This window comes from Ornithorhynchus anatinus, chromosome 9 (assembly GCF_004115215.2).
Source record: "Ornithorhynchus anatinus isolate Pmale09 chromosome 9, mOrnAna1.pri.v4, whole genome shotgun sequence".
Lineage (NCBI taxonomy): Eukaryota > Metazoa > Chordata > Mammalia > Monotremata > Ornithorhynchidae > Ornithorhynchus > Ornithorhynchus anatinus.
In genome coordinates, this window is record NC_041736.1 from 26,658,856 (window position 1) to 26,684,949 (window position 26,094).

The 26,094-nt window shown below is 51.2% G+C and overlaps 1 protein-coding gene across 2 annotated transcripts in view; it reads right to left on the reverse strand.

Annotated features, from left to right (window-relative positions):
* The window catches only part of TTL (tubulin tyrosine ligase), a 64,574-nt gene extending 49,377 nt beyond the window's left edge, over positions 1-15,197 (reverse strand). For both annotated transcript variants that reach the window (XM_029072188.1, XM_029072187.1), the window contains exon 1: positions 15,006-15,197. In XM_029072188.1, the coding sequence (XP_028928021.1) occupies positions 15,006-15,162 (157 nt within the window). In that variant the 5' untranslated portion in view covers positions 15,163-15,197. The remainder of the gene's footprint in view (positions 1-15,005) is intronic.
* Positions 15,198-26,094: the final 10,897 nt, after the last annotated feature.

Below are 26,094 nucleotides of genomic sequence, written 5' to 3' on the forward strand. Positions count from 1 at the left end.
GTGTGCAGAGCAGTGTTCTCCCGATCCAACCCCTTGTCCATCCCAGAGTGTGCACGAGCACAGAGAAAGGCCAGAAGCCTAGGGGTTCTGAACAAATGAGAAGTCCGGAGAAGGGGAAGCAATGTGGCCTAGTAGGAAGATCTCAGTCCTGGGAGTCAAAGGACCTGCTGAGTGACCTCGGGCAAGTCAGCAAACATCTTGGTGCCTTGGTTCCCTCTTCTGTAAAATGGGGATTAAGACCGTGAGCCACACGGGGAACAGGGACTGTGTTCAACCCGATTAGGTTGTATCTCCCCCAGTGCTTAGTACGGTGCCTGGCACGCCATACGGGCATAACAAATCCATTAAAAAAAAAAAAAAGGTAGAAATGGGTAAGGGGTCCAGAATGATCATGATTGGGTCCATCCCTCTTTTCTTCCCCTTATTTGGGTGCTGCTGAGGGATATCGGAGGCTGGATAAGGAAAAAACGGAGCGGATCTGTCTGTCCCCAAAGGGCCCTCGGTATTGCTCTGACCCACATACTTCCTCAGACAAAAAACGCATTTCATTCGATGGATCTTGTTGATCGCTGAATGTTCTTCTGGGTCGGAAACGGCCCTCTGCAATCTTAACAGGGGAGGAGAGAAAAGAAAACATTTCCCGTCTCCTCTCCTTCCCCTTGAGCCTGTGGCTCCCGGAAAATAAGGGACCATATCCCCGGTCTTGACCAAGAACCAAGAAGCCGGGGTTGGGGCTGGCCGAAAGTCTTCCTTCAGTCCCAAGATGCTGCTGTTGATGGCGTTAGTGTTGGGCTGACAACCTCCTGCACACTTGTGTGCTGTTCTCACAGAAATACATTGGGGCACTTGCTCTGGCTCAGTGGCTACTGGCTACAGAAGACTGTATCGGGCACATGGGGATACCACGAGTGAGGCTGAAAAACCAGAGACAAGGCCCCAGAGCGGGTGACTACCTTAGCATAAGAATCAGTCTCTAGGTGCACATGGAATGGGTTGGGGGGCTGTTCACGTGTCAACCTTTTTGGCAGCATTTACACGCCTGGTTAAGAGTCCACTATCAAGAAGCATCACCTTCCAAAAGCTTCCATTTTCAGAAATATCACTATTGGCAGTGAGAACATTTACGCCAGGAAGCCTGAAAAGACCGATGCGAGGGAGACACTCCGTTCTGCCTCACTCGCATGTAAAGACAGATCCTTGTCTGTCCCACGCCAGGCTGGTCCATCGCTCGCTGTCCTGACCATCGTGAAGCCTTTGCACAAGGAGAGCAAGCCCTCTCCAGACTACTGGTCTGCTTGCTCTCTTGGCGTGCTCAAGTTAGGGAATCACTATGTCTTTAAATCATGTATTCTGCTCTCCTGGTGGGCTTAGGCCCCCTTTCAGTTCACCATGCAGCGGTTTCTTGGGCACACACTGCGATCATCCATTTTCCACATACATCTTGCACTGACATCTCGTAAATATCGGTTCGCTAGTGAGGAGGCTTGCTGCTTTCCAGATCTCTATTACTGTAATATTTGGTCCCGTCATTTAAAGTCAAGTGCGGTTCATAGGTGGTGAAGACACTCAAGCAGGGTGGCTTAGTGGAAGGAGCATCAACTTCTCTGTGCCTCAGTTACCTCATCTGTAAACTGAGGATTAAAACTGCGAGACCCACGGGGACAACCCGATGACCTTGTATCTGCCTCAACGCTTCAAACTGGGCTTGGCACGTAATAAGCGCTTAACAAATACCATCATCATCATCAAGAAGCTTTATGACCTCGGTAGTAAATTCAAGGCTCACTCGTTCATCAGTTGGACATCACTATAGCCGTGCAGGTCTAGAGTTTGATTCCTCACTAGGACCACGACCTGGCACTCTGCCGGAAGCCACGCCGGCCTTTTTGATTCTGTTTTCGATTTCTTCGCCTAACCATTCGTTTGGTGAAGAGTGCGCTGCCCAAGTAGTGGAATTCAGGGTCAGTATTAAGTTCCCTCTAGGCTGTAAGCTCCCTGAGGGCAGGAAACAGGTCTACCCACTCGGTTATATCGTACTCTCCCAAGCGCTTAATACAAAGTAAGGGCTCAATAAACATGATCGACTGAATCTGTGTTGCTGAAAGTCCTAGGTTACCGAGTATGTATCTTCGGTTTTCTACAGCCTTATTTTCAGGTCACAGCGCTGTCCCGAAGCACCTAATCATCTGTTTGTCTTCTTGTATGACGTGCCTTAAAAGCACAGCCATTTTCATGGATCGGTTCTGGAACCGTGATTTTTTTACGGTATTTATTAAGCACTTACTAGGTGCTGAGTACTGAGTGTTGGGGCAGATACAAGTTCATCAGGTTGGACACAGTCCATGTCCCACATGAGGCTTAATGTCCACGTTACTGAAGGGGGAACTGAGGCACAGAAGTGAAGTAACTTGCCCGAGGCTGCCCAGCAGACAAGTGGTGGGATCGGAACGGGAAGCCAGGTCCTTGCGACTCACAGGTCCGTGCTCTCTCCACTAGGCTGCCCTGCTTCTCATCGATGTTTAACAACACTCACAGGCCCTGAGCCCAAAGAGTGGCCCACAGGCTCAGAGAGCATATTCAGACTCCAGCTCACAGATTCACAAGCACGACAGTTTAGAATACGCTGAACAGAACCAGGCCCATCACAGATTTCAACAGGGACAGGAAAAGCATCACACAAGCTGACTTCACTTCTGACTAGACTAACCAGACCACCATGGAGTAATCTATGGATCTTGGTGATTTTCTCAGGACGGGTTAATTTGCTTAGTAACTGCTAGAGCTCTGCCGGTGTTTGGTTGGGCGAGATCTGTGAGGTTTGATGTGGAGGTGGATGGGCAACCACTGGAGGTTCTGAAGGAGTGGAGAAACATGGACTGAATGATTCTGCAGGAAAACAATCCAGGCAGCAGAGTGAAGTATGGGCTGGAGTGGGGAGAGACAGAAGGCAGGGAGGTGAGCAGGTGTTGCCTTCTGTACCCACTGCCTGTAGTTCCTCTTCTCCAATTCTCTCCTTGATCTGGTTTCCATCCCCTTCCCTCCACCAAAACCGCCCTCTCAAAGGTCGCCAATGACCTCCTTCCTGCCAAATTAATTAATTAATTAGTGTTGGTATTTGTTAAGCGCTTACTATGTGCCGAGCACTGTTCTAAGCGCTGGGGTAGACACAAGGGAATCAGGTTGTCCCACGTGGGGCTCACAGTCTTAATCCCCATTTTACAGATGAGGTAACTGAGGCACCGAGAAGTTAAGTGACTTGCCCAAAGTCACACAGCTGACAAATTGCCGAGCCGGGATTTGAACCCATGACTTCTGACTCCAAAGCCCGTGCTCTTTCCACTGAGCCACGCTGCTTCTATGGTTTCTACTCCGTCCTAATCCTCCATGACCTCTCAGCTGTCTCTGACACCGTCGACCACCCCCTTCCTTGGAACACATTATCTGACCTTAGCTTCGCCGACACTGTCCCCTGGTTTTTCTCTTATCTCTCCTGGCTGCTGATGCTCTGGAGGCATTGGCCAACTCACTGACCTCCCTGCCTCCGGCCTCTTCCCTCTTCAGTTTCACACTTCACTCTACTACCAGGATCATTTTTGTAAAAAATAGTTCTGATAACAATAATAATAATAATGTTGGTATTTGATAAGCGCTTACTATGTGCAGAGCACTGATCTAATCGCTGGGGTAGATACAGGGTGATCAGGTTGTCCCACGTGAGGCTCACAGTTAATCCCCATTTTACAAGGAGGTCACTGAGGCATAGAGAAGTTAAGTGACTTGCCCATAGTCACACAGCTGTGTGTGTGACAAGTCTACACAAGTCTCCCCACTCCTCAACCATTTCTCCAATGATTGCCCATCCCTCTCTGCATCAACTTGAAGTTCTTCACCATCATTTTCATCACGAGAAGCAGCGTGGCTCAGTGGAAAGAGCCCAGGCTTGGGAGACAGAGGTCATGGGTTCGAATCCCGGCTCTGCCACTTGTCGGCTGTGTGACTGTGGGCAAGTCACTTCACTTCTCTGGGCCTCAGTTACCTCCTCTGTAAAATGGGGATGAAGACTGAGAGCCTCATGTGGGACAACCTGATTATCCTGTTATCTACCCCAGCACTTAGAACAGTGCTCTGCACATAATAAGCACTTAACAAATACTAACATTTTTTTTTCCATGGGACTGAGTCAGCTATCTATCATCTCTCCTAGCTCCTCTCCCACTACAACCCAGTCCACCCACTTTGCTTCTCTAACCCCAGTATACTGAACCGTGCCTCAGTGGTGTCTCCCTAACCGTCAATCCCTTGCCGTCATCCCCTCCTTCCTATCCACCAGATCACCACACTTCCCATCTCCAAAGCCCTACTAAAATCACATCTCCTCCAAGAAGCCTTCCCTACTCTCCCTTCTGTGTCACCCCCTCCCTTCCGTGTCCCCGCGACTCACTCTCTTTGCTCTTCCCACCCTCTCCCCACCCCACAGCACTTAGCTATATAGCTATAACTCTATTTATTTATATCGATGCCTGCCTACTTGTTCTAATGTCCATCTCCCCAATGCTAGACTGTAGGTCCAGTGTGTGTCTCTCTTTATTGCTGAATTGTACTTTCCAAGCGCTGAATACAGTGTTCTGCACAAAGTGCTCAATAAACACGACTGAATGAATGAACTCTGATATACTGTACTCTCCCAAGCACTTGAAAGTTCAGTGCTCTGCACAAGGCAAGCACTCAGTGAACACGATCGATCGATATTAAATTTACAATGAGAAGACTACCCCACTAGGGAAAAGACCAAATAAGGACACCTACACAAGATTCTGACTCTGCCCAACAACATCGAAGATCAGCAGACTGTGAGGAAAGGGTTCCAGCCCAAGCACAGAGTTCTTATTCCCAACAGCTGCTCATGAGGGATAAATGAAGCAGTTGCCAAGGGGCTCTGAAAGCTTCTCGCCCTGCAGGGCTCCGGGGAATCTCCTGGTCTAGTAGCAGCTGATGGGACACATTTGTTTCTGAAGGTGACCCACTACGCGTTACTCAACATTTTTAACCCCCTGCTTGGCTCTGTGCATGTGCACATATATATATATATATATATATATATATATATATACACACACACATAGAGAAAAGAGAGAGAGAAAGATATATATATATACATAGAAAGAGAAAGAGCAAATGGGTAGATGGGAGTGAGAAATAAGGCACAAAGGAAGAAAAGAAAGAAGTAGAAAGGAGAAAGGAAAAACAAAATCTGTCCCGGGGCTGAGGAAGGAATGAAATATTTTATCATCACACCTTAGAGTAGAATCTATATAAAGGAGTTTTGCTAAAAGGCAAAAACTTCTTCAAATGTCCAACTAGTACTGTTTCACTCATAGCTGAGAAGGTGTGCTGTTTCAGGATGACGGCTTTTTTTCTTACATTTTGCAGCTGGAGACCCCTAAGTTAATTTTTAGGGATACTTTGGGGTACCTCAAAAATAAAATACGCAATCAGAAGTGGAATATATGAGATCAAAATTGATTTCCACTAAGTTTAGCAGCATGGCATAGTGGCTAGAGCATGGGCCTGGGAGTCTGAAGGTCATTAATGAAGAGAGATGGGCATTAATCTGGGAGCGGGGGGTGAACAATGGGAGCAAGTCGAGGCAATGTGCGGAAGGGAGTGGGAGAAGAGGAGGAAAAGGGGGTTTAATCAGGGAAGGTCTCTTGGAAGAGACGTGTCCTCGATGAGGCTTTGAGGTTGGGTTTGGGGGGAGTAATTGTCTGTCGAGTTTGAGGAGGGAGGGCATTCCGGGCCAGAGGCAGGACGTGGGCTCGGGGGCCACAGAGAGATAGACGAGAGATCGAGGCACAGTGAGAAGGTTGGCATTAGAGGAGCGAAGTTTGCGGGCTGAGTTGGAGTAGGAGAGGAGCACGGTGAGATAATAATAATAATAATGATAATAATGTTGGTATTTGTTAAGCGCTTACTATCTGCAGAGCACTCTTCTAAGTGCTGGGGTAGACAGAGGGTAATCAGATTGTCCCATGCAAGGCTCACGGTCTTCATCCCCATTTTACAGATGAGGGGACTGAAGCCCAGAGAAGTGAAGTAACTTGCCCAGTCACCCAGCTGCCAAGTGGCGGAGCCGGGATTCGAGCCCATGACCTCAGACTCCCAAGCCAGGGCTCTTTCCACTGAGCCACGTTGCGAGCCTGGGAGGAGGCAAGCTGATCGAGTGCTTTAAAGTCGATGGTGAGGAGTTGTTTGATGTGGAGGCAGGGACTGCTAATTCTGTAGTAGCGTGCTCTCCCGTGCGCTCAGTACAGTGTTTGGCACTTAGTCAGTGCTCAATCAATACCACTGACTGATTAATGAGTAACAGTGGACCCCTGTGATGGAATAAGAGGTGGAGGCTGGAAACACTGCCAATAAATTTGCATCCAAGCGCTTAGTACAGTGTTCTGTACTCAGTAAGCATTCAATAAATACAACTGAATGAATCTAAATGGCTACCAGGCTGATCCAAACACTTATCCTACCCACCCTGACCTCTCCTCCGTCTCCTCACTGACCTCCCTGCCTACCGTCTCTCCCCACTCCAGTCCGTACTTAACCCTGCTTCATGGATCATTTTTAACCAAACAATTCAGTCCATATCTCAAGAGCCTTCAACGGCCACCCTCCTACCTCCACATCCACCAGAACCTTCTCAACGTCGGCATGAAAGGACTCAATAATCAGTTCGCCTTCTCCTACCTCACCTCACTGATCTCCTAATAATGTTGGTATTTGTTAAGCGCTTACTATGTGCCGAGCACTGTTCTAAGCGCTGGGGTAGACACAGGGGAATCAGGTTGTCCCACGTGGGGCTCACGGTCTTAATCCCCATTTTACAGATGAGGTAACTGAGGCACCGAGAAGTTAAGTGACTTGCCCAAAGTCACACAGCTGACAAGTGGTAGAGCCGGGGTTCGAACCCATGACCTCTGACTCCAAAGCCCGTGCTCTTTCCAGTGAGCCACGCTGCTTCTCAGCGCTCCTACCCCAGCCCGGCCCACCCGCTCCACACCTCGAGCGCCGGCGTGCTCGCCATGCCCCAGGAATAATAGTGACGGAATTTGGTGAGTGCTTACTACGTGCCAAGCCCCGTTCTAGATACGCGGTTATCAGGTCGTCCCATGTGGGCCTCACGGTCTTCATCCCCGTTTTACGGATGAGGTCACTGAGGCACAGAGAAGGGAAGTGACTTGCCCCAAGCCACAGAGCTGCTAAGTGGCAGGGCAGGGATTAGAACCCACCACCTCTGACTCGCAAGCCCAGGCTCTTTCTACTAAGCCATGCTCTATTTTATATATAAATTCTATATTATAAATCATTTATGTCATGTCTGTCTCCCCCTCTAGACTGTAGGCTCATCACTGGCAGAGAACATGTCTACTAATCCTGTGTCTTCTCCCAAACGCTTAGGACAGTGCTCTGCACACAGTAAGCATTTCTATACGTACCACTGAGAACAAATCCCATTTCTAAAATTACCCTGGGGCCAGAGAACACGCTGGTTCACGGCGGGTAGCGAATCTCTGAATACTCACTAGCATTTCCCTTCTCCGGTGCCCTCGCCTCAGGCTTCAGACACTTGGGGAGCTTGACCACTCGACTAAAACCCATCATTTCGCTAAACCCCTGAATTTCCTTCTCTTCAGATGCAAAATCCTGTCCTGCATCATATAATGAGTCAGTTGTATAATTACAGTCTGTGTGTCCGCGGTTCCCCAGCGGGGGGAAAAGATGCTAACCCCAGAGAGGGAGGAGAAACAGAGGAAACTTCTGAGTTTCCATCCATTTAACTCCTAGGTAAAGTGCCAGAAGGACCTGAGAGCAAAATAAAGTGATTTAGAAGCACTTCCCAATGGCTTAAAAGCACATCTGGCAGCCACGAGGATGGGCTTTCCGATTCCACCGTGATTAAACCGTTTCCCTATTGCTGCATCATGGTTTCTAGTTCCGGGTTTGCCAAGCCACACGTTGGCCGAGAGTCCACCGAAGCAGACATCACCCCTCCTATCCACCTCCCCTGGTGGGGGAGAGGGACGGAGGGAGGCAGAGAGCAGAAAAGATGGATGATGGAACAAAATCACTACGAAGTTTCACCTTCAAAACTCCACCTGCAAGATAGAGCAGAGAGTCTCTCCAAGAACCGGTCCACCGTTTCACCCCAGAAGTCCCGGGACCCTTCAATTCCTGGGCAAGGCTAACTAACCCCAACTAATCTTGCTGATTCATTCACTTCTATTTACTGAGCGCTTACTGTGTGCAGAGCGCTGTACTAAGTGTTTGGGAGAGTACAAGTCAACAATCAATACGTACATTCCCTGCTGATTCCAACAGACCAAAAAGAACGGACTCCTGGCTCCTTGTCAGGAAACCATTCAGGGGAAATATTCTTGCCGGCAAGATGGCCAGCTGGCCTGTCATACTTTTCCATCTTCCAGAAAACACTGAGGGTGTTAAATGTCTCTACCTGAGTATATATATATACACACACACACACACACACACACATACGTATGTACACACATATATATATTTCTGCTTTGGGCGTAACTCACTCTGGCCATAGACCACCTCACTTTCAGCAGGGTAGTGACTAGATGGAGAATGCAACCACTTTATGAGAAACCTTCCCTGTCTCCTCTGCTCCGCTCTCCAAGAGGCGGGGGGGGACATCTTCTCCCACTCCCCACCATTCAATGGGAAAGGGGGAGGAGTCGGTTTCCTTCTCACTCCCAAATGCCGCTTTCGCTTCATCCCACCATCCCCATCTTTCCCTTTCCTTTCCTTTGATGACCCTATCATCTACCTCTACCATCCACTCCAATTACTAGTTGCCGTCCCTCCCCCAACTTTCTGAACCATTTTGATCTCTGTCTCACATTCCTTCTCTCATTTTCCATCCCTACATTGATTCTCGGGGACTATGGATGCCCCTATGGATGTCCCTGATGACCCGTCCACTGTCCATCACCTCTCACTCCTATATTTCTACTCCACCCCCACTTAGGTGCTCACCAACCTGGGCACACACTTGATCTTTTAAGCTCTAGTCCCCATACAAACTTTAAACTCACCCGCTCGGGAAATTCCTCTATCAGATCACAACCTACTCACCCGTTCTCTTTCCCATACGCCCACCCCCCGCAAATCTGTCTGGCTCCCAGAAAGAGACCTCTGATCTTTTGTCCCCCTCTAATATTTCACAGCTATTTTGCCTCCTTTGGTTTCCAGACCCAAACTACCTTCTCTTGACGAACAGATCGAAACCACCCTCTCCACTGAACTCAACTCTTTTTGCTCTCCTGTCCCTCCGCTGATCTCGTGCCATTAACCCATAACACTGGATCATCTTTACAGTACGCTTCCTCTGTTCCTAAGCTCTATACTTCATTCTGCTGCCCAGATTATCTTGCTTCAGAAACGCTCTGGGCATGTCACCCTCCTCCTCAAAAATCTCCAGTGGTTGCCTATCAACCTTCGTGTGAAGCAAAAACTCCTCACTCGTGGCTTCAGAGCTCTCCATCTCCTTGCCCCCTCCTACCTCTCTTCCCTTCTCTCCTTCTCCAGCCCAGCCCACACACTCTGCTCCTCTGCCGCTCACCTCCTCATGGTGCTCGTTCTCGCTCGTCCCGCCGTGGACCCCTGGCTCACATCCTACTTCTGACCTGAAATGCCCTCCCTCCTCACAGCTGCCAAACTAGCTCTATTCCCCTCCACTTCAAAGCCCCATTGAGAACTCACCTCCTCCAGGAGGCCTTCCCAGACTGAGCCCCCCTTTTCCTCTGCTCCTCCTCCCCTCCCCATTGCCCTGACTCCCTCCCTCTGCTCTACCTCCTTCCCCTCCCAAACAGCACTTGTGTGTATATTTGTACATATTTATTATTCTATTTATTTTATTAATGATGTGCATATATGTACAATTCTATTTATCTACTTGTATTGTTTTGCTGTCTGTCTCCCCTTTCTAGACTGTGAGCCCGTCTTTGGGTAGGGATTGTCTCTCTCTGTTGCCGAATTGTACTTTCCAAGCACTTAATACAGTGCTCTGTACATAGTAAGCACTCAATAAATACCACTGAATGAATGAGTCTGTTGGCAGAAATCCGGACGTCTCGCTGAACTTGTCCACGTTAAATTCATTCTCATCCGTTTCACTTAAGTCCGCCCCACAGCCCGGCAACAATACTTCTCTTTCCCAATTCACTCCCATACCCTCTGCTCCCACCACCCGTTCTAAATCCTTGAACCTCCTGTCGTCCCACCCCGACATCTCTGTCCCATAATGACCTTCATCAACAAAACTGAAGCTGTCAGACATGATATCCCTAAGATCCCTAAGACCCCTGCTCCTCTCCAATCCCTCCCACTCCTCCCTCTTCAACCCTCCCTAGATTCCCTATATTCTTTCCCTTCCTCTGAAGCCCATATCATCCACCTCTACCATTCACTCCAATTTGGGAAGCAGAATGGTGAAGTGGATACAGCAGTGGGAGTCAGAAGGTCATGGGTTCCAATTCCGGCTCCGCCACTTGTCTGCTGTGTGACTTTGGGCAAGTCACTTTGCTTCTCTGGGCCTTCGTTGCCCATCTGTACAATGGGGATGGAGTCTGTGAGCCCCACGTGGGACAGGGATTATGTCCAACCCGATTATCTTGTATAATAATGTTGGTACTTGTTAAGCACTTACTATGTGCAGAGCACTGTTCAAAGCGCTGGGGTAGATGCAGGGTAATCAGGTTGTCCCACGTGAGACTCACAATTAATCCCCATTTTCCAGATGAGATAACTGAGGCACAGAGAAGTTAAGTGACTTGTCCACAGTCACACAGCTGACAAGTGGCAGAGCCAGGATTCGAACCCATGACTTCTGACTCCCAAGCCCGGGCTCTTTCCACTGAGCCACACTGCTTCTCTATCTACTCCAGCGCTTAGAACAGTGCCTGGCACATAGTAAGCACTTAAATACCATAATCACTATTATGACTCTATCCTAATCTTCCTAGATCTCTCAGCTGCCTCTGACACTGTAGAATCCTCCCTTCTTCTTGAAACTTTATTCAATTTTGGATTTACTGACACCGTCCTCTGGCTTCTCCTCCTATCTCTCGGGCCATTCCTTCTCGGTTTCTTTTGTTGGCTCCTCCTCTGCCTCCCACTCTCTGACAGTGGAGGTTCGTCGAGGTTTACTTGTAGGTTCCCTTCCATTCTCCCTGAGCACCGCCCCCTTCGAGAATTCATTCCCTCCCATGGCTTCAACTACCGTCTCTATGCAGATGATTCCCAAATCTATATCTCCAGCCCTCTCTCCTCTCCTCATTCCTCTCTCCTTCTCTGCAGTCCCGTGTTTCCTCCCACCTTTAGGCCATCTCCACCTGGATGTTCGGCTGACGCCGCAAACCTAAGAGGCCCGAAACAGAACTCATTACCTTCCCACCCAAATCCTGGCCTCCCCGCCTTGCCCATCACCGTAGACAATACCGCCATCCTCCTTATCTCACGAGACCACAACCTTGGTGACCCCAACTCATCTCTCCCGTTCAACCCAAATTTTTAATCTGTTACCAAATCCTGTCTCCATTCCAAGTGCTTCCGTGCAGATCCAAGCACTTGCCCTATCCCATCTTGATTGCTGCATCAGACTCTTTGCTGACCTCCTGGCCTCCCGTCTCTCCCCTCCACCTCCACGTCAAACAGAAACTCCTTACCGTCGGCTCTAAAGCACTGTCCACATTCTCCCTCCTACCTCACCTCGCTGATTTCCTACTCTAGCCCTGCCTGCACACTTTGCTCCTCTAGCACCGGTTCACTCACTGGGCCCTGATTTCGTCTCTCTCGCCACCCACCCCTTTGCCATGTCATCCCCCATCCTGGAACCCCCTCCCTCTCCATATACGCCAGACCGCCACGCTCTCCACCTTCGAAGCATTACCGAGGTCACATCTTTCTCCAACTGGCTTTCCCCGATTAAGCTCTCTTTTCCTCAGCTCCCTCTTCCTTCCGTATCATCTGGGACCTTTGGGCATTTAATATTCGCCACACTCCCCAACCCCACAGCCCTTATGTACGGATCTTGAAATTATATATGATAAATGATTTCTTTAATGTCCACGCTTATCCCTAGACTGTACTCTCGCCGTGGGCAGGGAAAATGCCTGCCAAATCTGCTGTGCTCACAAGCGTTAAACTCGGTGCTCTACACATAAATGCTCGATAATCATATTTATCAAACGCTTGCTACGTGCAGAGGACCACACTGTGTGCTTGGGAGAGAACCGAGTTGGTAGCCACATTTAGTAAATACTATCGGCGATTTACCAGAAAGGAACCAAAATGATCTAATGGCTTGGCTCGGGTCTGAATAAAAAGTTGAATCAGAGCAGAGAGAGGAATTTCCTGACTTCTCCGGGCCTCAGTGCTGCCTTGCAACTTACCGCATGTACGGCCTCGCAAAAACACACGCAAGGAGGAGAGAGAGCTTCCCCAAATGAAGAAGCTAGGATTCTTCTCGCTCTCCTTCCCAGTCTGGACATATATCAGTATCAGCCAGTCACTACGTAGTCTTCTCGAAGAGCCAACCTGGCACAGATGATGGATGACGGTGACTCTCTCTCAATGCAGAAAGCTCTGCAGAAGGCATCATTCGCTTCCGATTCTTTTACGCTAACAAAGATATCTTGCCCTATTCGACGGCCTTGCTGACTCACTCCTCCCGATCATCCCTGAAAAATCTTGCCAATCAGTCCCGAGTCTAAACTCTGCTCATTAAAGGCTGAGCTGATTTCATAGCGCACGCAAACCTCATCTGGACAAGGGCAGACCAATGCCATCGTGTAGCAATTTGGTTCCGTACTGAATAAAAGGATCGTCTTCTGGTTTGGATTTTGTTTTTTCCAATGCTTTGGTAGGAAAACTCCAATTTTTCACTTACATCTAAGATGGCTTACATTCAAAACACCCTCATTCTATCCGTTGCAATCGTGCGCTCCACCGCAGTTCCCTTACCCTATTAGTTTATTCCTCTTGAAAAATCATCAAGTGCTTTAGAGCAAAATTAACTACAGGGACAGGATCAGACTTTAAATTGACATGAATGCATCCAAGACTGAATCAATTTTTACCAGTCATAGCATCCTGAGCTAAACCCTGAGTCTACCGAGGCCAGGCCTTGGTCTCTGAGATCAGACACTACGCTGTGCGGAGAATCCACCGTTAGGGCCGGGCCACTCGGCATTCCTAACTTTTTCCTCTCCACCCCTAAGTCTTTCCTTTAGTAACCTGAAATGAATTACTTTCATCTTCCTTTCAACCATCTCATGCTCCTCTCTACATTCCTAACATTCCCTCTAATAATCCACTGGCCTCTTGACATTAACAAAAGTCCATGGGGAGAGATTTTCAAAACTGGAAAAAAAAAAGGGATAAATCAACACAAACAAGTTTGGGTCCATAGAAGGCAAAAACTTCTTGGAGAAAGGGAAAAACACACCACCACATATTTGCTCTTGATTTGTATTAGATCTACTCTCACGATCTTTTAACTACTATATATTCATTTCGTCTCCTCCATCGGATCTTCAGCTTCTGGAGGGGACGGTGTCAATCCGTGGGGGCTTACGGTGTCCTAAGGCCTGGGTAGGGTTCGCCAGACTTGGTGATATTACCTTCGAGGGGCTCCAGTGGCTTTTATTTTGTCCGAGCGCCCGACGCAGGATTCGGGAGGTGCTCGGACAAAGCTGGGGAGGGTGAGGTGCGACCCTGTGATAAGCATTCTGGAATAGGGATGGGGAGAGAGGGGAGGGGGGAGGGGCAGGTGGACAGGCTGGCTGGGCGGTGGGCTCGGGCGGTGGGCAGCGGGTAGTGGGCAGCGGGCGGTGGGCAGCGGGCGGCTTGCTCCGTGCCCGGCAGGGCGGGGTCCCTCCTCCTCCGGTACAGTCGCCCCTCCTCTGCAGTCAGGGGCAGGAAGGAGGCAGGAGGGTAGGAGCAGGAACGGGGGGTGGAGGGGAGAGCAGGGGCAGGATGGGAGGATGGAGGGGAGAATAGGGGCAGGACAAGAGGGTGGAGGGGAGAGCTGGGGCAGGACCAGAGGGTTGGGGGGAGAGCAGGGGCAGGACCAGAGGGTTGGGGGGGAGAGCAGCGGCAGGATGAGGGGGTGGAAGGGAGAGCAGGGGCAGGACCAGAGGGTGGAGGGGAGAGCAGGGGCAGGACCAGAGGGTTGGGGGGGAGAGCAGCGGCAGGATGAGGGGGTGGAAGGGAGAGCAGGGGCAGGACCAGAGGGTGGAGGGGAGAGCAGGGGCAGGACCGGGGTGGAGGGGAGAACCGGGGCAGGACCGGAGGGTGGAGAGGAGAGCAGGGGCAGGACCAGAGGGTGAGGGGGAGAGCAGGAGCAGGACGAGGAGGTGAGGGGAAAAACAGGGGTAGGACCAGGGCATGAGGGGGAAAACAGGGGCAGGACTGGGGGTGAAGGGGAGAGCAGGGGCAGGACCGGAGGTGGAGGGGAGAGCGGGGGCAGGACCGGGGGTGGAGGGGAGAGCGGGGGCAGGACCAGGGGGTGGAGGGGAGAGCGGGGGCAGGACCAGGGGGTGGAGGGGAAAGCAAGGGCAGGACCAGGGGGTGAAGAGGAAAACAGGGGCAGGACTAGGGGCTGGAGAAGAAAACAGGGGCAGGACCAAGGGCTGCAGGGAGAGCAGGGGCAGGACCAGGGGGTGGAGGAGGGAGTGGGGGCAGAACAGGGGTGCAGGGAGGGAAGGGGAGCGGGATCGGGGGGTGGGTGGGGGGAGCAGGGGCAGGAGCAGGGGGTGAGGGGAGAGCGGGGGCAGGACCAGGGGGTGGAAGGGAGAGTGGGAACAGAAGAGGGGTTCAGGGAGGGAAGGGGGGCGGGACCGGGGGCCGGCGGGGAGAGCAGGGGCCGGGGCGGCCCCAGGGGGTGGAGGGGAGAGCGGGGGCCGGGGCGGGGCCGGGGATCTCACCGAGTCTGCCGAAGGGAAGCCGGTTCCGCTCGCCCAGCATGAGGTTGAAGCGGGGGTTGTCCCGCTTCAGCCGCCTCCACTGTCCGGTGGCCAGGAGCAGGCGGGACACCTCGGCATAGACGCTGCTGCTCTCGTCCCGCACCACGAAGGTGTACATGGCGCCGGGGGCTCGGGCTCGGGCTCGGGCTCGGGCCCGCCCCTCCCCGCCCCGCCCCGCTCAGAAGCCCCCCGGGGCCCGCAGGCCCGGGCCTCCCATCGCCGCCCACGGGGCTCCCGATGCCGCCCGGCCCGGCCCCCGGCCTGCCCCCGATCCGGCCCCCGATCCGGCCCCCGATCCGGCCCCCGATCCGGCCCCGGCTCCTGCCCCGGCTCCTCCCTCCGCCCGCCCGCCCGTCCGTCCGTCCGTCCGTCCGTCCGTCCGGGCCGGGCCGCGGTCGACGCTGACATCAGCAGCCGGGGGCGGGGACTCTGCACCCCAAGCTCTGCCCTCGCTCCCAGCCCGGCCCCGGACCCTGCCCCCTACTCCTCCTCCTCCTCTTCCTCCTCCCCTTCCTCCTCCCCTTCCTCCTCCCCCTCCTCCTCCTCCTCCTCTTCCTCCTTCTCCTATTCCTCCTCCTCCTCCTTCTCTTATTCCTCTTCCTCCTCCTCCTCCACCCTTCCTATTCCTATTTCTCTTCCTCCTCTTCCTTCTCCTCCTGCTCCTCCTCTTCTTTCACCTCCTATTCCTCCTCCTTCTCCTCCTCCTTTTTCTATTCCTCCTTCTCCTCCTTCTCCTCCTCTTCCTCTTCCTCCTTCTTCTCTTATTCCTCCTCCCCCCTTCCTATTCCTCTTCCTCCTCCTCTTCTTCCCCCTCTTCCTATTCCTCCTCCTCCTCCTATTCCTTCTTCTCCTATTCCTCCTCCTCTTCCCCTTCCTCCTCCTCCTCCTATTCCTTCTTCCCCTGTTTCTCCTCCTTCCCTTCCTCCTCCTCCTATTCCTGCTCCTTCTCCTCTTCCTCCTCCTCCTCCTTTTCCTAGTCCTCTTCCTCCTTCTCCTCCTCTTCCTATTCCTCCTCCTTCTCCTCCTCCTTTTCCTATTCCTCCTCCTCCTTCTTTTCCTCCTCTTTTCCTATTCATTCATTCATTCGTATTTATTGAGTGCTTACTATGTGCAGAGCACTGTATTAAGAGCTTGGAATGAACAAGTCGGCAAAACAGAGACAGTCCCTGCCGTTTGACGGGCTTACAGTCTAATCGGGGGAGACGGACAGACAAGAACAATAAAACTCACCTCCTCCAAGAGGCCTTCCCAGACTGAGCTCCTCTTCTCCCTCTACTCCCTCTGCCACCCCCCCTTTTACCTCTCCGCAGCTAAACCCTCTTTTTCCCCTTTTCCCTCTGCTCCTCCACCTCTCCCTTCCCATCCCCACAGCACTGTACTCGTCCGCTCAACTGTATATATTTTCGTTACCCTATTTATTTTGTTAATGAATTGTACATCGCCTCGATTCTATTTAGTTGCCATCGGTTTTTACGAGATGTTCTTCCCCTCGACTCTGTTTATTGCCATTGTTCTCGTCTGTCCGTCTCCCCCGATTAGACTGTAAGCCCGTCAAACGGCAGGGACTGTCTCTATCTGTTGCCGACTTGTTCATTCCAAGCGCTTAGTGCAGTGCTCTGCACATAGTAAGCGCTCAATAAATACTATTGAATGAATGAATGAATGAACAATGGCAATAAATAGAGTCGAGGGGAAGAACATCTCGTAAAAACAATGGCAACTAAATAGAATCAAGGCGATGTACATTTCATTAGCAAAATAAATAGGGTAATGAAATTATATACAGTTGAGCGGACGAGTACAGTGCTGAAGGGATGGGAAGGGAGAGGGGGAGGAGCAGAGGGAAATGGGGGGAAAAGAAGGTTAAGCTGCGGAGAGGTGAAGGGGGGGGCGGTAGAGGGAGTAGAGGGGGAAGGGGAGCTCAGTCTGGGAAGGCCTCTTGGAGGAGGTGAGTTTTAAGTAGGGTTTTGGTATTCCTCCTCCCCCTCCTTCTTCTCCTATTCCTCCTCCTCCTCCTATTCTTTCTCCTATTCCTCCTCCTCTTCCCCTTCCTCCTCCTCCTATTCCTTCTTCCCCTATTTCTCCTCCTTCCCTTCCTCCTCCTCCTATTCCTTCTCCTATTCCTCCTCCTCTTCCCCTTCCTCCTCCTCCTATTCCTTCTGCCCCTATTTCTCCTCCTTCCCTTCCTCCTCCTCCTATTCCTCCTCCTTCTCCTCTTCCTCCTCCTCCTCCTCTTCCTCCTCCTCCTCCTTTTCTTATTCCTCTTCCTCCTCCTCCCCCTCTTCCTATTCTTCCTCCTTCTCCTCCTCCTTTTCCTATTCCTCCTCCTCCTTTTTCTCCTCCTCTTCCTATTCCTTGTCCTCTTATTCCTCCTCTTCCTCCCCTTCTTTCTCCTACTTCTCTTCCTATTCCTCCTCCTTCTCCACTTCCTTCTCCTCCTCCTCTTTTTTCTCCTCCTCCTTCTCCACTTCCTTCTCCTCCTCCTCTTCTTTCTCCTCCTCCTCCTATTCCTCCTCCTATTCCTCCTCCGATTCTTCCTCCTTCTCTTCTCCTTCGCCTTTTCCTCTTCCTCTTCCTCCTCCTCCTAGTCCTCCAAATTCCTTCTCCTCTTCTTCCTCCCCCCTCCCACTCTCCTACTGCCCGTCTCTCTTCCTCCCTCTCCCTCCATTCCCCCCCCCTGCTACCCACCCACCCCTGGATCTCTCTCCCTCTCTGAGACTTCACTTCCTTCTGCAATGTCCGTTTCAAATTATGCCACCTCCCCAGTTCTGTTCCTTCTTTCACCATAATAATAATGGTGTCATTTGTTAAGCGCTTGGTATGTGCCAAGCACTGTTCTAAGCGCTGGAGGAGATACAAGGAAATCAGGTTGTCCCATGTGGGGCTCACGGTCTGAATCCCCGTTTTACAGAGGAGGTCACCGAGGCCCAGAGAATGAAGTGACTTGCCCAAAGTCACACAGCTGACAAGTGATAAGGCGGGATTAGAACCCACGACCTCTGACTCCCAAGGCCGTGCTCTTTCCACTAAGCCACGCAACTCACTGCCCAGTTAAGTCCTTACTCTGGGCCAAGCACTCTTCTGAGCCCTGAAGTAGGTACAAATTAATTCATCCACTCATTCGATGGTATTTATTGAGCGCTCACTGTATGCAGAGCACTTTCCTGAGTGCTTGGAAAGTGCAATACACATCAGTAAAGACAGACAATCCCTGCCCGGGCTCTAACCACTAAGCCATGCTGTTTTTCAACTTTTTGAAAATCTGACACAACTTGGGGACAGAGGTTTCTCCAAAATCCGTTTCTTTTTGATCGCCTCATGTTATTTTGGGGGAGAGGTGGGGCGGGATTTGTCTGCCCGTTGTCCTGGTTGTGGGTGGAGAGAACATCAAGTAGGTTCTATCTCCAGTGGCATTATAGATGGTCGTCGTAATAGTAACTGCGATTTTTATTCCGTGCTTGCGATGTGCCAAGCACTGTGAGAGATGCTGTACAATCGGACAGAGTCTCTTGCCCCACATAGGATTCCCGATCTAAGGGTGAGGTAGTCAAGCTCCATTTTACAGATGAGACACAGAGAAATGAAGTGACTAGCCCAAGGTCACACAGCAAACGAGTGGCAGAATCGAGATTAGGATCCAGGCCTCCGGACGCCCAGGTCCGTCCTCTTTCCTCTAGGCCATGGGGTTCCTTACTCAGGACGGGTCCTCCTCATTCTGCGGCCACCATTCGCCACTGGGGAGACCACGGAGGGCTCTGTTGCCGGGCCAAGCAGGGCAAACCCTGACCTTCGGCCCAGATTTGGGCCTCTGGTCTCCTAGTGGAAAGAGCCCGGGCTTGGGAGTCAGAGGTCATGAGTTCTAAACCTAGCTCCACCACTCGTCAGCTGTCATGGGCAAGTCATTTAACTTCTCTGGGCCTCGGTTACCTCATCTGTAAAACGGGGATGAAGACGGCGAGCCCCATGTGGGAAGCAGCATGGCTCAGTGGAAAGAGCCCGGGTTTGGGAGTCAGAGGTCATGGGTTAGAATCCCGGCTCTGCCACTTGGCAGCTGTATGATCTTGGGCAAGTCACTTCACTTCTCTGGGCCTCAGTTCCCTCATCTGTACAATGGGGATGAAGACTGTGAGCCTCAGGTGGGACAACCTGATGACCCTGTATTTACCCCAGGGCTTAGAACAATGCTCTGCATATAGTAAGCGCTTAACAAATACCAACTTATTATTATTATTATAACCTGATTACCTTGATTCTACCCCAGTGCTTAGAACAGCGCTTGGAACATAGTAAGCGCTAATACTAATTATTATTATTATTGCTACTGCTAAAGAAGGGCCGTTCCTAGTTCCAAAGAGGCAGTGACGAGTCAAGGAGAAATTGCCCTGGGTCATCTATTCATTCATTCATTCAATCTTATTTATGGAGCGCTTACTGTGTGCAGAGCGCTGTCCTAAGCTCTTGAGGAAGTACGATAGAGCAATGAAGAGTGATAATCCCTGCCCACAAGAAGCTCACAGTCCAGAGGGTCCCAAGGATGGGGTTGGGAGGGGTGATTTCTAGGCACTGCTAAATTTGCCCCGCCCCTTCTGCAGCCCACCTCTGCCCTCCGCCATCCCCTCGGTTACTCCCAGATGCCCTCCCACCTGCCTCCACACCCCAGCAGAGTGACCTCACTCCGATCCTCAGCCTCGGCCCCAACTCCGTTCATTCATTTGGTCATATTTACTGAGCTCTTACTGTGTGCAGAGCACTGTAGTAAGCGCTTGGAAAATACAATACGGCAAAAAAGAAAGACAATCCCTGCCCACAACGGGCTTACAGTCTAGAGGGTAGAGACAGACATCAAAATAAGTAAACCGGCATCAATACAAATAAATAGAATTATATATGCATACATAAATAAATAGAATTCTAGATAGATACACATATAGACATAAGTGCTGTGGGGCCGGGGGGGAGAGCAAAGGGAGCGAGTCGAGGTGACGCGGAAAGGGAACTGAGGCAAAGGGGGCTTAGTCTGGGAAGGCCTCTTGGAGGAGGTGCACCTTCAGTAGGGCTTTGAAGGGGAGATTTGAGCAGGGAGGGCCTTACGGGCCAGAGGTAGGACGTGGCCCGGGGGTCAGTGGAGAGACAGACGAGATGGAGGTCCGGTGAGAAGGTTAGCGGCACCGGAGGAGCGGAGTGCGTGGGCTGGGATGGAGAGGGAGAGAAGGGAGGGGAGGTAAGAAGAGGCAAGGTGATGGAGAGCTCTGAAGCCAAGAGTGTGGAGACCTCAACCCAGCAGCAAAATTGCCTTGACCTTAGCACTGCCCCCTCTAACTTCCAGCTTCACATGGGGTTGATCCAGCATCACGAGGGCCAAACTCGGGGCTGGAAACAAGTGCTGCCTCAGGGAACCAACGACGGGGATCAGCAGGTGCACGCACACACTGCTGGGATGCCATGGCAGGAAGTTGCTTCTCAGGACAAACGAGAACTCTGATGTGTGGAGAAGCAGATTCCGGGAGGTTTGGGGTCCCCCCCCCGGCCCCAAGGCACCTCTTCAGCTATGGAGGAGCTCAGGTTTGGGAGCATCCTAGCCTTCCCACCTGCCCTCATCTGGTTTTTGCTGCAGCGGGGATCCCAATTTATCCCTCTCCCTCACCTTTTCCTTGCCTTTCCCTCTTTAGAACTTACGGTAAAATAAACGGGAAGTGGCACGACCCGGGAGTCAATACTGGGAGTCGAGAGACCCGGGTTTTCATCTTGGTCCCACCTGCCGTGCGACCTTAGACAAGTCACTTGACCTCACTGTGCCTCAGTTCTCTCACCTATAAAATGGGGATTAAAATGTCTGCTCTCCCTCTCTTGGACTGCGAATGGCAACTGGGTCCAATTTGATTCTCTTGCATCCCTCTCTGCACATGGGACAAGAGAGAGTGCATCATTATTATGAAAACTTGCAGGAGGAAGGGAGCAGTACAGAAATATGGACTGTGGCAGGAAGAAGGGGAGAGTGAGTACCGCAGTGCTTAGATGATGCAGAAGCACTCAAGTGGCCATTGGAAGGGACTTGGGATGGAGAGACGCGAGATAAACCAAATCAATCTGTGAACTTTGGACAGTTGGTATTCTTCCACTGCCAACAGCACTAATATATGCATCTTTAAATTATATATTATAAATTCCTTATTTATTCATGTGATGTCTCCCTCGAAACCATAAGCTCATCACGGGCGAGGAACGTGACTGTTAATTCTGTTGTGCTGGGATCTCACAAACACTTAGTACCATGCTCTGCATCTAGTTAAGCACTCAGTACTGATTGATTAACGAGGAGATGTGATTTCAGGAGGGCTCTGGCGATGGGCAGAGCAGTGGTCTGTCCCTGAATGGGTGAAGTTGCGGGGGGTTCCAGGCTCTAAGCAAGAGGTTGGCAGTGAGAGAGCGAGAGAGAGTGGGAAAGAGAAAGACGAGACAAGGGACGGTGAGTAGGTTATCTTGAGTAGAGAGAAGTGTGTAAGAAGGCATGTAGTGTGAAAAGAGTAAGGGTAAGTTGCAGGAAGAAAGCCAGTTGGGTACCTTAAAGCCAGCGGTTAGGAGTTTCTGCTTGATGCCGAGAGGAATAGACAACCGCTGGAAGTTTTTCAGGAGTGGGGAGATGGGTACGGAGCAAGCACAGTGAAGAAGATGGAGGGACTGGCCTCTGATCTGGAGATACCCAGAGAGGACGAATGAGAGGAAGATGCAGGTTGGACCTCAGGGCCCACTGGAGGGGGCTTGGTCTTCCTCCATCTTGATTTGAGGCTCTCCTCTGTAAGGGGAAGGCAGGAGGTGGAAGCATCAGTAGGAGCCCAAACACTTCCAGTCTTTGCAACGTCTAAGTTTCTCATTCGGTGCAGGCCGTGTGGCCTCCCCTAAGCCATTTGACAGTGAATATGATAGAGCAGTCTCAATGGCCATTTTACAGATGATGTAACCAAAGCACAGAGAAGTGACTTGCCTAAGGTCATGCAGCAGACAAGGGGCGGAGCTGGGATTAGAACCCACATCCTCCTGACTCCCGGGCCTGAGCTTTATCCGCTACGCCATGCTGTCCTTCTCCCTACCTGTAACTGACTTTAGTGTCTCTCTACCTTGATAAACCATAAGCTCCTTGAGGACAGGGACCATTTCTGCTAGGTCTATTTTAATCTCTGCAAGACTTAATACATCGCTCTGTCCTCAACAAGTTCTCCGTAAATACTACAGATACTAGCTCCCGGTGGACACGGAATATGTCTACCAAGTCAGGGTACTGGGCTCACCCAAGCGCTGAGCCACAGTAGGCTCTCAATAAAATACCATTGATTGATTGATTGATTATTTAAAAAGAAGCCTGTCTGCATAGCTGACAGATGTGCCACCCTCTGAGCCACGAACGGGAAGGCTAGAGTTACTGGGATGTTCCCTCTGCCCGGAAGGGTGCATGGTTGACAAAAAATACACCTCGAGGCCACAGGGCAAATTCCTTCCAAATTGCAAGGAGGACCCTACCTTCCTCAGAGAGACGGGCATCTAAAAGGGAAACCTGGCAGGCCGCAACCAATCAGACTCCACGACACCTCAGCCCGGCTGGGACGGGGTAGGATTGGGTAGAGAGAGCCAGCACAGGTTCCCAGCTCATCACGTTCCGATACGTCCGGTCAGGAAGCAGTGTCTCCCATCAGAACGGTGCCATTTCAGCTAAATCCTCCTCACCCCAGCATATTTAACACCCTGTCTCAGGCCTCGTCTCCCCCAAAATCACCAGCCCCTCTCATTCTCCTGTCTCTACCCAGATGGAAGTTGGCTCAGTGTTCTGAGGCATAATCCACTACTATATTGACCAACCAAGGGGACTGTGGAGCCATCTACTGAGCCCAGATAACGCTCAGGTCCCGGGAATGAAGGAATGTGCAACAAGAAGCAAAACCCACATTACCCGTCCACAGTCACTTATCATTTAATGGACGAGAAAGACATGCAGAATTATCCACGTACGGTGGGAGTAGGAGAACAAAAGAGGATGATAGAGAGCGAGATTGATATGCCAGGAGGAATTAGGCCAAATATACAAATGAATATGCGGCCAGGATCACTGTGGCCGCCTGCAGAATCTGGGGTGCGTCCCTTCATGAGGAGCAACTTTGGGAAGAATGGGATAGCGGAAGAGAAAGTGGTCAACGGATAACGCATGTGGTAAATTCATTCATTCATTCATTCATTCAGTAGTATTTATTGAGCGCTTACTATGTGCAGAGCACTGTACTGAGCACTTGGAATGTACAATTCAGCAACAGATGCGACAGCACTAACAGAGGGTCAGGCATGAGGCAGGAGGGAGAACAGGCCTGTCCTGCTCTGGGTTCCTGGGCCACTGTGGGACTCTGGGGTGAAATGACTGAGCTTTTGGGGGACCGGGCCCTGGTCTTGCCTTAATATGGCCTCCTTGCCCCCCCCCCCCAACCCAAGAGTGCAACCCTGGCTGCAACTATCTGTTCTCAGAAGGGACAAAACACTGCCATGCAGTATTTTGTGTTTCACTTGTCTTTGGGTTGCACCTTGTCTTTCATTTTGTGTTGCACTTTCACTTCCACTTTGTGTTTCCACACAGTCTGAAGTGCTTCACCTCAAGTAGGGGGCACATGCCCCCTAGCAGGTCTTCGTGGGGGGCAGGAAAAGGGGGGTCTGAGCTTCATTCATTCATTCAACCATATTTATTGAGTGCTCACTGTGTGCAGAGCACTCTCCTAAGCACTTGGGAGGGGACGATACAACAATAAACAGTCACTTTCCCTGCCCACAACGAGTTGACCGTCTAGATGGAGGGAGACACACATCAGCACAGATAAATAAAATTAGAGCTACTTACTTAAGGGCCATGGGGCTGGGCTGAGAGCGAATCAGGATGATGCCGAAGGGAGTGGGAGATGAGGAAAAGTGGGGCTTAGCCTGGAGAGGCATCTTAGAGGAGATATGCCTTCGATAAGCCTTCTAAGAGGGGAGAGAGTCATTGTCAGATTTGAGGAGGGAGGGTGTTCCAGGCCAGAGGCAGAATGGGGGCCAGGGGTCAGCGGTGTGATGGGTGAGATTGAGGCCCAGTGAGAAAATTAGCACTAGTGGAGCGAAGTGAGTGGGTGGGGTTGGAGTAGGAGGTAGGTGAGGTAAGAGGGGGTAAGGTGGTGTGGTGATTTAAAGCCAGTGGGGAGGAGTTTGTTTGATGCAGAGGTGGATGGGCAACCGTTGGAGTGTTTTGAGGAGAGGGGTGACGTGTCCTGAACCTATCTATAGAAAAACGATCCAGGCAGCAGAGTGAAGTACAGAGTGGAGTGGGGAGATGCAGGAGGCAAGGAGGTCAGCAAGAAGGCTGTTGCAGTCATCCAGACGGGATAGGATGAGTGACTGTAGTTTAGTGAGGCTGTGCAGCTGGGACCGACAGGATTTAGCGACGGATTGAATATGTGGGTTGAATGAGAGAGAGGAGTTGAGGATAATGTCAAGGTTACGGATGTGTGAGACGGGAAGGATGGTAGTTGGTCTACAGTGATGGGAAAGGAAAGTCGGAGGGAGGTCAGGGCTTGGGTGGGAAGATGAGTAGCTCTGTTTTGGACACCCTAAGTTTGAAGGGATGGGAGGACGTCCAAGCAGAGATGTCTCAAAGGCAGGTGGAGATGCAAGACTGGAGATGTAGATTTGGGTATCATCTTCCACGGGAGCGAATGAGTTCTCCAAAGAAGTGGGTGTAGATGGAAAATTGAAGGGAAACCAGAACTGAAACTTGATGGACCCCCACGGTTAGAGGGTGGGAGGCAAAGGAGGAGTCTGCAAAGGAGATGGAGAATGAACAGCCAGAGAGATAAGAGGAGAAGCAAGAGAGGGCAGTCAGTGAAGCCAAGGATGGATAACTTTTGCAGGTGAAGGGGGGAGTCCACAGTGTTGAAGGCAGCTGAGAGGTCAAGGAGGATTAGGGTGGAGTAGACGCTTTTGGATTTGGCAAGGTTTAGTGACCTGAGAGGGCGGTTTCTGTGGAGTGAGGGGGATGGACGCTGAACTGCCTCATGGTTGGCTGTCCTCTCTTCTGCCCATACTTGACTTCCATAACCCCTCACTCTAAAATATTCCTTCAGGATTCAGAGGCACCTATTTAGCAGGGAGTCCCGGGAAGATGTCCAAAGGATGTCGTGTGGAGCTGAGGGGGTGAGGCTTGCAGGTCAGCGGGGTGGAGAAGCCTGGCCATGGGGGAAAGAGACCGTCGGGGATGGATGGCTTGGCATTTCCTAATGACACCGAACTCTGCTTGACCAGCTTCCCAGAGGTGGCGGTAGCCAGAGCCCTGGGGCCCCTGGCCCACCTGCCGGCCTTTACTGGTGGTGCTGAACCACATCTTCAGCTCCGCACACAGACTGGCTTTGGCCCAAGGCTGGTCCTCACTAGGTCTGGGGTGGAAAATCTAGGATTGCGGGACCTTTGCTTCCAGGGCAGAGATGGGGGCCCTGCTGTGAATTTGACCAGCTTCCTTCTTCCTACTCTGGTTGCCCGTGAGGGTGTCGGAAGCATTTGAAATGGCAGAGTGATGACTCGGAGGCGCAGGAACCGGTTGACCTCCATCGCTTTTCATTCATTCATTCGATAGTATTTACTGAGCGCTTAATATGTGCAGAGCACTGTACTAAGAACTTGGAATGTACAAATTGGTAACAGATAGAAACAGTCCCTGCCCTTTGACGGGCTTACAGTCTAATCGGGGGAGACAGACAGACAAGAACAATGGCAATAAATAGAATCGAGGGGAAGAATATCTCATTAAAACAATAGCAAATAAATAGAATCAGGGTGATGTACATCTCATTAACAGAATAAATAGGGTAATGAAGATATATACAGTTGAGCAGATGAGTACAGTGCTGAGGGGATGGGACGGGAGAGGGGGAGGAGCAGAGGGAAAGGGGGGAGAAGAGGGTTTAGCTGTGGAGAGGTGAAGGGGGTGGTAGAGGGAGCAGAGGGAAAAGGGGAGCTCAGTCTGGGAAGGCCTCTTGGAGGTGAGCTTTAA